The sequence below is a fragment of the Gambusia affinis genome, linkage group LG04, assembly GCF_019740435.1.
Source record: "Gambusia affinis linkage group LG04, SWU_Gaff_1.0, whole genome shotgun sequence".
NCBI lineage: Eukaryota > Metazoa > Chordata > Actinopteri > Cyprinodontiformes > Poeciliidae > Gambusia > Gambusia affinis.
The window spans coordinates 4895953-4907661 of record NC_057871.1 but is presented as its reverse complement, the minus strand read 5'-3'; the positions used below and the strand labels follow the sequence as shown (position 1 = coordinate 4907661).

Sequence of the window (11709 nt, the reverse complement as noted above, 5' to 3'; positions counted from 1 at the left end):
CCATGCAAACTTCCTCTATTAAAAAACGGAGGCAAAATGAGGTAATATAAACTTCTATAGCAAACAGTTCTGAACAGATTCACCTCCGTCACGGCGCCGTCGAGCCAGAAAACGGGTAAACTGCGGTGGCCGGTGAGGTCATCGCTTCTTATTATGGCCTCATCTAAACTCCGGATCTCAGAAACGGTAAGAAGAAGAAGGCTCTAGCTAGAAGCGAATAGCAGCTAGTTTACACTGAACTAGAATGCGACCTCGTTAAGACATGCTGTTGAATCTTTAATTTGTGGAGAACAGGGAAGGAGGCAGTCATTTTGACTCCGAGCCTTCTCCGGACTGTGAGTCTCACTTTAGCCGTGAGTTGTTGCGTTTTATCCTCCTGAGACGTCTCTGAAGGGTGAGCTTTACGACTGCGCCTCTGGCAGAGTCCGACCGGGCTCACGTGGTACCGACTGGTCCGCTACGAGTCCGTTGGTGCTGCGACACAGGAGCGGTCTGGCGGCCGTGGCGGCAGCTGCCGCTGAGGTCGCGTTGCTAGTCGTTATCGTACCGTTGAGGTTCTGGTACTGCCGCTGACGGGGCAGCGAAGCCCGGCGTTGGGAGACCGGAAAGGGGGCAGAACCACGCAGGCACACTGAGGGGAAACTCAAACCCACCAAACAGCAGCTGGGACAGGAAATTACCTCGTCTCGCTCTGAGGAGCCAGTGAGGTCGGAGGACGGGACCTGGCCTTCGCCATAGCCGTTAGAGTGTCGTCCTCCGCCCCACTGCACCTGCTGGCCAATCACCAGCTCCGACAGGTTGTTGTTGTCCAGCTTGGGCAGTGCGGGAAAAGATGGCGGCCCGTTGGCGTAGGGGAGCCGCCAAGCCTTGGTCCGTAAGTTAGAGCCGGAGGTAGAGGTGAGCAGTGGCTTTAGAGGAGTGGAGTTCAGGATTCTCTTTGCCGGTTCTGGCGACTTGGTGCAGTCCATTGGTTCGGTGAGACAGACGCCCTCCTCGTTGTTCTCATCCTCTTCCTCCTCATCCAGACGTCCCAGAGACACCATCTCCAGCTCAAGAGGAAGACCAGAATCCTCGTCGGTAGTATCCAAACTTTGTCCAACCATTCGTTCCTCTGACACCCACTCCTTCTCGTCCCCCGCCACCTGGCCAATCCTGTCCTTTTCCTGCTCTGCGTCACAGGGGAACGCCGCGGTCCGGCTAATCTCCGGTGTGCAGGGGAGCGACTGGCACCTCCGCGGTGGAGCTAGCATCCCTGTTGTACCTCGGAGGAGGCGTGGCGAGGCACACGGGTCGCAGAGCGCCGGCAGGGTGAAGGTCAGGGAGATGACAGACTTGCTGGGCGTGTCCAAGAGTTTACACCGGCCACCGTTTAGGTCCCTTCGGAGAGAGAAGGGGTTGACCCGCGGCGGTGTACCCAGGAGAGGAGGCGTCAGGGCCGCTGGGGGCAACTTATCCGACTGGCTCCTCGCTAGGCCCTGCCGCGGTGGACTGTGGTCTCCAGGGTGACAGGGGGAGCTACGGCGTCGGTATGGGCTGACGTTGACCATTACTGGCTCTGAGCAACAGTAGGAGAAACAAAAGTACAACAGACAGGAGTCAGAATATGCAACAAAGATAAAGAAATACAAAAAATAATACTACACTGCAAAAACACAAAATCTTACCAAGTACTTTTGGTCTAGTTCTAGTGTAAATAGTGTAACAGAGTTGCATGTAGTTTTCATCAAGAACTATAAATTTATTTAAAGTCAATAAGTCCTTAATACTAAAAATACTAGTTTCAGATTATTTCCCTTATGATAATTTTTTTTTACATGTTAGTTCATATCTTGCTCTAAATTAGCTTTCTCTTATTTCAACTGTATTTGATATTTGCACTAGAAATTAGACCAAAATTACTTGGTAAACGTTTGTGTTTTTACAGTGCATGACTGAGTGCTAGGACCAGGCTACGAAACCCCCCCCCCCCCCCATTAAATTATGAGAATAAATTCATATAAAAGCAAGTCAAAATAAAACCAGAATAAAGTGATAATAATACAAAGATAAAGTCGTACAACAAAAAGTCATAAGAATATGAGAATAAAGTTATAATAATATGAGAAAATTCTGTCTTCTTAATTGCATCAATCTTTTTTTTTCAGTTTGGTTTCAGGCAGCTTGCCTGTAGATTTATCTCCATTTAAAACCTTTACATTATTATTATTATTTATTTATTTTACCAAGAGTGATGGGAATCTGCCTGTCTTCTCCCATGGCCTCCAATGTGAAGACGATATCAGAGAATGAAGGTCGTCTCTCTGCGCTCATCTGAAAATCAGAAAGACAAGAAAAGCTCAACTGACGTTCATTTAAGTTCTGGTTCTGTTGGATCTCAGCGCAGCATTAATTACCGTTGACCATCATATATTAATGAAGCGACTGAAGAGCTCTAGTACAATACGCAATTGGTTTGGGTCTTACCTAAAGAACAAGAACTTCGTTGAGTAAGACATTAGTTACATATGAGTTACCACAAGGTCCAATCCTGGGACCCCTGCTATTTAATATCTACATGGTCCTGCTAGCTCAGATTATAACAAGTAATAAAATTAGTTATCATTACTTTTAACAAATCAATGTGTGTTTATCATTTATGTTTTTATCATGTAAAGTGGAGGCGAGGTCTGCTTACGTTACAGCAGGTCACGGCCAGGCTGAAGAATGCGGCTGGGCAATCTCCTATCATGTTCTCGAATGCGTGCACGTCCAGACCGAAGTCCTACACAAACCCAAAGAGAGGAGGAGAGAAAGAGAGACGGGCCTTCAGTAGGGAACCAGTTACAGCCCATTGGAGGTCTACTCACTCCACTGAGTAAGTGAAACCAAAGTCTGAAACATTTCAGTGGCATTTCATAATAAGGGTGTTTTCACAGACAGAACCGGCTCATTCGAGGATCAAAACTCCAACATTTGTTATATTTTCAGCTGGTGCTGTTGGCTTTCACACTGTACTGAGTGAAAAGAACCAAAACGTTTGACAGACCTGTTCCCCTTCTCTGTAAATTGACATTTAACTCAACTTTGCTTTTAGAGTGTCATTACTTGCCAAATAATGCAAAATTTTTATATGAGATATGCAAGACTTTTATATGAGATATTTAACTCAACTTTTAGAGCAACTTTGCCTTAAAAGTGTCTTTATTTACCAAATGACACTTCCTGCCAACTGTCATAAACATTCATAAAGACTCCTTCCTGACAGACGTCATGCCATGCCATGTTCATGTCAGTCTTATGCACACAGCTTCATATAGAGCATTACAAAAGTTGTATTCAGTGTCTTCCTCAAAGGTTTTTGTGCCGTTTTCTTCAGTAGTTCTTGGTGCAGCGCCCCCACAGGCGAGGAGGGGAAAGTGTTTTTTAAAGGGTTTAATTTGGTTGACACAATTGAGTGTGAAAGCGAACTGCACCAGCTTAAACTGAAACAAATGTATCATGTGTAAATCTCAGTAGGTTATATGTGAGAGCAGATCTATGGTGCCGCAACCACACGGATCAGAACCGACCAGCGGTGACCTACCTCTGTCCTTGGTAAGAAGTCTGGATCCGCTTCGATGCGGGCGATGATCTCACACAGGATGATGCCGTACGCGAACACATCGACCTGAACCAAAGAGGAAAGCAGAAAGTCCAAACCGCATCACAGCGACATCAAACACAGGAACACAACCTCTGAGCCGGAGCGACGCCACAGCGCTGCGGTTCTGAGCTTCAGGAGACATTTACATGATCGGCTCCTCACCTTCTCATCGTACAGCTCTCCTCGCAGAACCTCTGGCGCCATCCAGTACGGAGAGCCCACAATGGCCAGCGGCTGCTTCTCCACGCCATCGCTACCGAGATTTTGGAAAAAATGACCATTAAGTGAATTTCTGAAATTTTATGAAGAAAATTCAGAAAATGATGCTTAGTGCTGAGTTTTATTATTTATTTTTGGTTCCAATCTTTTATCATTTATATTTGTTTACTTTTTGAATCGGGTTTTTTAATGTAAGCGAACCATTATTCACTTGGTTGTTTTGTTATTTAAAAAATAACTAAATAAATATAACTCATTTAAAAAGGGTGACAGTTTAAATTATGCTTTAATGTATACAACAACGCAATTAAAAGTCTATTAATTATTCGGTGAATTAATTGATTCAAAGTTTTAATTAATTTTTTTATGTTGTATAAAAAGTTTTTCAAAATGTTTTGAATGTTGTATACAAAATGCTTTAATGTATACAATGAGAAAATTAAGTCTATTAATTTTTTTAATTAATTAAAGCTTAATATCTATTATGTGTTTTGTTTCTTTATGACTGAAAAGTCAAAGGCGTTTTTAAAAAAAAGTACATTTAACCTTGAAATTTATAAAATGGTTTTTTTTGTATATATAAAAGCTTGATGCCTGTAGTAACTTAAAAGTAAAATTATAAAATGATAAAATGGTTTTGATTAGTTTTTAAAAAGCACAGCAACAGGAAAGAGCAGAGAAAAAGACTAAACCTGTAATCTGGGATCTTCTCTGCCAGGCCAAAGTCTCCAACCACAGCAGTGAACGTCCCGTTTTCACAGCGAACCAGACAGTTCTGCACAGACAGAGTGACATCCACACTGACTTCAGCTAAAAACAGATGCTAACATCGTAGCTGCTGCAGGGCTAACAAACAATGAAATCCTGCAAGATTAATCAGCTTCATCTTCTCACAGTTTGGATGAAAAAAACTCTGTAGCATTAGAGAATTAGATCAAAACAATAAAAACAAATGTCCATGAAAAACTCAAGATCATTTAGATTAATTTCACAAATTTACAAGATAAAAAGTAGTAAATTATCTCACATCAAGACGCTGTAAATTAGAAAGAAGAAAATTAAGATTTTTATGACTTCATAAAGTCAGATTTGTAGTCACAAATTTTCAACAAAAAAGTCCCATAGAATATACAAGACTAAATAGTCCTGCCACAATAAAAGCTTAAGACCTGTGAATAACAAATTAAAGGCCAAAGTCCCTTTTTTTTTTTTTACATGTGTACATGACATTTCAAGGCTTTAATTTTAGATACATAAATTAAAGACTTCATAAGAATACACAATAAATTAATGCTGGGTGAAAACCAGAACAGCTTGGCTGAACCGAAAGAACAAAGAAAGGTTAAAGGTTGGTTCAAGGTCCGATTCTTCAATTAATAACAAAAATAACGTGATGATTCAGAGGTAAAAACACTCTGATATCAGGCTGCAGCTACCTTGGAGGTGAGGTCTCTGTGGAAGATGCCCTTGCTGTGCAGATACTCGAGTCCTCGGGCGATGTCCAGAGACAGACCGACCCTCACGCTCCAGGACAGGTACAGGTCGCCGTCCAGCAGCTGCTCCAGGTTGCCTCCATTTATGTACTGAACGCAGCGGAAAGAGAACAGCATTTAGATTATAAACAGAACAAATCAGAGCTGGACTTTTCTATTTTCATGCTTTGATTTTTTATAATTTCTACAGCTTTTATGCTTTTATCAATCAGGCAAGCTGTGTCATTTAAGGAAGAACACCGCCCTCTGGTGGTGAAAGTGATAGTGTGAAGTTGAGCACTGCAGAGCAGCAGCAAACACCAGCAAGGATAAAATACAAATGGACAATAATCTAATCCAAGTATTTTAAGATCTCAGCATCTAAGTAACAGATTCATTTAAAAGCTGCATTTTGTGTCCAGTTGTGTGGTTTTTGACTACTATTTAAATTTATTTAATGTTCTGAAACACTGAAGTGTACGACGGCTTATTAGTGCGGGTGTAGGTAGAAAAAAGGGAGTAAATTTCCACTGAAAAATGTTGAGATTAACCTCTGAAATTTTCTTGAACAAAAAAAACAGGACATTTCTGAGTTTGAAAAGTCAAAAATTTGAGGGGAAAAAAAAAAGTCAGGAATTTTGACATTCAACTCAGAAATTTTCTAGAAAAAATACTTCACATTACTGAGTTTGAAAAGCCAAGAAAATTGATAGGAAAACTAAAATTTTGATTTTTAGGTTTTCAAAAGTCGAAGGTTTTCAACTTTTGGAGATTTTCAAACATGAACAATTTTGACTTTTGACACAGAAATTTCTGTATTTTTTTAATTTTCTGATTAATCTGAAAATGTAAGAGTTTTTTTCTACCATTTTTTTTTTACTTTTAAAATTTAGATATTTCTTTGTTTTTTCTGAAATATTTCTGAGATTAGGCCCAAAATTTTTTGGCTTAAACGAATACCTCTTTTTTTCTCTACCTACAATGGTCGTAGTATGCCACTGCAGGAGCATGACAGACATTCAAAAAAATGTAATTAAATAAAGATCCTTTAAAAAGTGAGATTTTAATCATTATCTGAATGAACATCACAATAATTTCCTAAATTTTAACACTCTAATTTATCTCCATAATATTAAAACAAGGCTAATAACACAGGAAACAAACAGCTATGGTACAAAAATGAAAAAAAAAAATAAAATAAAATCTTGTGCTGAAACTCTTGGAAAAGTTCAGCCTGTACCTCAGTCAAAGCGTGGAGTTGGCCTTCATGAACACAAACCCCGAGAAACCTGAGGAAACAGGAAAAAAAACATGATGACAATCTACAGGTAACGATCCAAAGATCTGCATAAACAAATCCCTGAAACCTCAGAGGGTTGATAAAGTGAGGAAACAACCAACCTGAGAATGTTTGGATGACAAAGTCTGTTCATCAGCTGCACTTCTCGTAGCATGTTAGCTTTGTTGCTTGCTAGCGTGTTCATCTTCAGGGCCATTACCTGTCCGGTGATGCGGTGCTGCACCTGGAGAGCAAACAGAGAATCATCAGGGGAAAATCTCAAACTGCACAGGGAGAAAATGAGATGTTGGACCAGATCTGTTATATTAGGTCTGATTTATTATTTTTCTGGACTTTTGTTCTTAATGTTTTTGGTTGAGGCGCTGCATGTTTGGACATTTATCCCCTCTGGTTTTGGATAAAACCCATACACAGGCAGGTATTGTTTTTAAAACTTGGAGCAGCTGATTAACATCTTAAAAGCTCAAGTAATGATATGTAAAACAGATCTAGAAACACGATATCAACCATAACATGTTGAATATCATGGTAGAATCCTATAGAAGGACGAGTGTCCCGCGTGTGATGATCGGGTCACCGTTTTGTCCAGAGTTCGGAGTCAGGAGCTGGAACAGGATGCCGGTGTGTCTGGGTTTGTGTGTCTGCATGTGTGTGTATTAATAGTGTAGCACTAATAGGCTTTATGGATTTCCCATCACCCCTCCTGATCTGCAGAAATCCAACGCGCCTGTAGTGACGGCCTCGCCCAGCTGCACGCACGCGCCAGCAGATGCAGCGCCAACAAAACACATGACTCCAGTCACAAAGAACAAGACTGAAAAAATATAGAAACTTTCATGGTTCTAATATAAAATTAACTCCATCTATACTCGGAAAAGCAAAAAAGAGAGAAAGATGCCACGTTGTTAAATCGTTTGATTCTTCCTCTCTTGAATTTTCACTTTTTGTTGAGAAACGCAGAGCAGGGAAACAGCTTGTATAAAAAAATTACTCCATTTCTTTTGTAATCCGTGTAAATAGACGTTTTTCACCGTTCTAACTCTAAAGTATTTTAAGTGACGTTTTGATTGTGGAATCAGCAATCGCACACGGGCAGCCGATCAGTTGACCTTATAACCTTATAACATCTAACAGGTCAGTTAGAAAAAAAATTAATAAACTGGTAACTGATTATCAACAATCAGCCAGAAAAATCCAATTGTCGCACCTCCACCTTCCATCTTTCTTTTTTTTAGAAATACATTAAAAGATGCAATAAGAAATTAATCCAATTATTATTATTTTTAAATAAAAAGAAATATTTTATTGCCCAAAATGCAAAACCAGTGTTACTTCAGCGTATGCTTCATCATTCATAGCAAAGACTGAATCTTCAATTAAAAAACAATACTGTTTATTAATCTGTTGAATGTTTTTGACTAAATAATTAGATAGCAAAATATGTTCAGTTTGTTTCTTTACAGAATTTGAACCTGGTGAAGCTTCAACTAGGTCACTTGAGTTGCATACAAAATATATATTTTTTTGTTAATGGATAATTGATTGCGATATTAGTTGACAATTACTTCAAAAATCAATTAATCGTGATTAATTTGATTAATCGTTTCAGCACCAATGTGTGTGTGCACCACAGACATTGTGCTCAAATTTACTATGAATTTAAAGAAAATGCAAACGGTGATTAAAAGATTAAGACTTTATTGTTCTCAACATTTTTCATTCAAGAAAATTTGTGAGTAGTAACTTTGCAAGAATTAAAAACAAAAAGCCCCCTCTGCAGATCAGAATCATTCTTGAATTTCAGTCAGAATGCACAAAAAAATAAAATAATAAAATCAATGCAGGGGCCGGACTCTGGACACTCCTGGTCTGTAAACATTCAACTGAACCGTTTTCGTTGATTTCAGAGATACTTGGGAGCAAAAAAAAAAAATAAAAAATAGTCAAATCAACTTTAACCCTGGAGAAATACTGCAGATTATCATCTCTGATTGCATTTAAAGCAGCAGGCTGTGAACATTTACATATGTACAAACACAAAGGTACACACACATATGCATGCAGGTGGCGTGCAAGTAAGCAGCTTAGCCCAGTGAGTCCTGCCCTCCAATCCGCCTCTTAGCTCACACACAGGCAGACAACACACACAGGAGTGTGTAACAAACTCCTGGTATTAATAACATCAAACCAACATGTTTGAGGAAAATCTCCAGTTAAGAGGTCGACTGAATAATTTTATTAATCTAGTCACAGGGTCATCAGGTGTATGAGGAGTTTATTCTGCTATAACTTCAGGATAATCTGGTGGAAATTAAAACAGAACTGGGCGATGAGGCTTACAAATAAAATCTTTTGTCATAACAAATATGATTTTAATTTGACTTTTTTTCTGGCAAATGATAACAAATATTTTCAAAAAGTGTTTTTTAAATTTCAATTATCCCTTCTGTGGGTTGTATGATGGATTATTAGGGCCAAGCTAAGAGATTTTGTTCTGAATTAGGGTAAAATAGTCATAATCAGGGTTTTTCCCGGTATTATAAGCGTAGCAGACTTGTACTTCCTTCTCTCTGTGACCTTTGACATTTTGAGCTGCAGCCAAGTGAGAGTAAAGTAGTAGGCAAATGTAAATGTGTTTCTTTTTATTTTACCTATAATAAATTTCCACATTTTTTGAGGTGCATTGTTTCTTCTATTGTTTAGAGACAAAAAATGTGGCCGAGCAACAAAAACACTGAATGTTTGTCACTATTTACGTCAAAAAAACTTGCAGTCATTTGCTATGTTTATTGGACAGGTGTGTCCAGGTGTGTTTTTGAGTAAAAGTGAAAGTAAAGAGTGTGGTTCATAAAAGAAAATCTTATTATTGTTGGTGCACAAATTAAACTAGAAAAACATGAGGAGTAATGCTAGTTTATTTATAAAACTGTGTTTAATTAAAAACAGCAGAGAAATACAAACCACATAGTTGTGTTTTCATTTCAATGTGTCCATTCAGCTCTATAGTGGCACCTAGTGTTTGGGAGGAAGCAAAGCATATAAAAGGCAGTTGTGGTGAGCTGTGGGTAAAAGTAATTTTGTTTGATTGGGGACCAAATTTGCAACATTTGTTACATTTTCAGCTTCTGCGGTTCCCCTCCTCGCCTGTGGTGGCGCTGCACCAAGAATCACAGAAGGAAATGATGTGAAAACCTCTGGAAAAAAAACAATAAGCACAACTTCCGTCCCCACAAATTATAAACAAGAATGGAGTAGCGTCATCCTTTGGTAAAAGACCATGAATGGTTTCTCCCGCTAGCTGCAGGCACACATGTTTGGTTGTATTTACCCAGAATGCCCTGTGTTTTAGTCAATTTACTGCTTTTGGAGAGATATCCACATATGCATTTGAACCATACCAGAGTTTAGATTTGAACCAAAATCTAGATTTTAGGCGGATAAAATTTCCCTTTTTTGGTCAGCATCAGAGTTCGGTTGTGCATTCACATCTCCCCAAACGAACCGGACTCTCTAGACAAACGTACCAAAGTTTGATTAAAACGGATTAAACAGGGCTGGTGAGAATGCACCCAAAGATTTTAAACTGCAAGCTGGCTGTCAAATCAGAAACAGGATTTAGCTGAACTACTGACTGAAATGGACAAGAAAAACTGGCAGCGTTGAGGACAACAAAACTAGAAAAATCTCATCCAACAAGCTCATAAGTGGAGTTTCATTATATTCCTAAAGTCATTTAATGACGTTGTTGTTCTCACCGACTGTATTCCAAACAGAGTGAAAAGCAGAGGATGGCACGCACCTTGAAAACCTCGGAGAAGAAGCCTGAGCCAATCTTTTCACAGAAGAAGTCGTCAATCCGTGCCAGGCTGGACACCGCGCTCCTCAGGGCTCTGTATGAGGACGGCCGGATCCGGTTGGGAGCGTGAATGCTGTGAAGTGGCGGCTCATCCAGACCTCCTGGCCCGTCCTCAGGGTTGCAGAGGTAGCACTCATTGTGATGGTCCATGGTGCTGGTGGACCACTACAGTCCAGATATTTGGTTCTTACCAAAAGCAGTTACACCTGGGTAGTCCTGAGGCACTCCCACATGGTGCCTCTCACCATCATTGTGTCAGAAGAATCAGGGTGAGGAGTTATAGATGATTTTATTGACAGGTCCACACTAAAATGCCATCATTTTCCACTTTAATGGAGGATGCAGTAGAATCCAGGTAAACCATTAGAAAAAAATCCAATATTCCTGCAAAAGTTACCCATCCTCACAGCTCTCCAAACGCTGCATCCAACATGGAAGGCTTTGGTGTTAGGAATTCCTGCGGTCCCTGAATGCCTCCATCAGCATCCAGCTAGTTAGGAGGACGTGCTGGCAGAAGGCCCTGGAGGAGTCCCAACACACTGCACCAGCAATCAAGGTTCCTCGCCCTAAAGATGGAGAGTAGAAACAGCAAGATATTATCAGAGCGGAAATATGTCACTATTTCCCTTTAACAGGTGCCATAACAGGCCGCTTTTCCGCGTAAGGGACTCCAGCTCACAGGGAGATAAGCTGGATGACACCGACCTGTCATCATCTACGGCCCCACTCAGCCATTGTGTAGATATTTTTTATTTTTATTTTTACCACGACAAACAGCGTTCATAACCCAGCTAAACAAACCGCACCATGTGGCGCTTTAAATGTTTAATGCGCGACTTACCAATATAATCCTAGCTTCTGTTAAAACGGCAGCAGTCAATGACAAGCAGGCAGCAGCGGTCAGATTGGCCGCTCGGCTCGGTCCAAATGTCGGACTGGCCAGGAAAATGTCCCCGGTTCCACTGCTGGAGGTTTAGTTTAGCCCAGAGATTTTTATCATTCGGTACCTCGACGGCGTCAGCCTGATAATCCCGTCTGGGTTTGTTTCCCCGGCCGCTTCTTGGGATATCTACAATACGGATCTATTCTGGAGTAAAGTATGGCGGAGGAATGTCGGTGACTACCTGTTTGGAGTTTCAAAATAAAGGTTCAGACGAAGGTTTATTCGAAATCTATCTGTATTGTAAGAGAGCACTATTTCTACATATTTATACTCGAGTAAAAATAAAATTACCTAAAT

The 11709-nt window shown here is 40.3% G+C and overlaps 1 protein-coding gene and 1 long non-coding RNA gene across 3 annotated transcripts; one reads left to right on the top strand and one right to left on the bottom strand.

Annotated features, from left to right (window-relative positions):
- Nucleotides 1-71: 71 nt before the first annotated feature.
- LOC122829288 lies at nucleotides 72-3785 on the top strand. The gene is made up of 3 exons (XR_006370351.1): nucleotides 72-186; nucleotides 2682-2854; nucleotides 3493-3785. It is a non-coding gene; the product is annotated as an uncharacterized LOC122829288 (long non-coding RNA).
- LOC122829286 (dual specificity testis-specific protein kinase 2-like) lies at nucleotides 182-11580 on the bottom strand. Of its 2 annotated transcripts, none has more exons than XM_044113722.1 (11): nucleotides 11311-11580; nucleotides 10413-11035; nucleotides 6715-6836; nucleotides 6554-6602; nucleotides 5278-5424; nucleotides 4534-4616; nucleotides 3785-3875; nucleotides 3563-3646; nucleotides 2675-2761; nucleotides 2223-2310; nucleotides 182-1555 (listed from the first exon to the last, which is right to left on the bottom strand). In XM_044113722.1, exons 2-11 carry the CDS (start codon nucleotides 10617-10619, stop codon nucleotides 402-404), a joined length of 2112 nt encoding a protein of 703 aa, XP_043969657.1. In that variant the 5' UTR covers nucleotides 10620-11035; nucleotides 11311-11580; the 3' UTR covers nucleotides 182-401. The 2 variants fall into 2 exon arrangements, with proteins under 2 accessions (XP_043969657.1, XP_043969659.1); XM_044113724.1 differs by having other exon boundaries at nucleotides 11477-11495.
- Nucleotides 11581-11709: the final 129 nt, after the last annotated feature.

Coding starts and splice junctions, on each gene's coding strand:
- LOC122829286 (XM_044113722.1), bottom strand. CDS start 10,619: ATGGACCATCACAATGAGTGCTACCTCTGCAACCCTGAGGACGGGCCA. Junction 5,425..6,553: donor AACTCCACGCTTTGACTGAG/GTACAGGCTGAA, acceptor CGCTGCGTTCAG/TACATAAATGGAGGCAACCT. Junction 1,556..2,222: donor GCAGATTCCCATCACTCTTG/GTAAAATAAATA, acceptor ACTGTTGCTCAG/AGCCAGTAATGGTCAACGTC.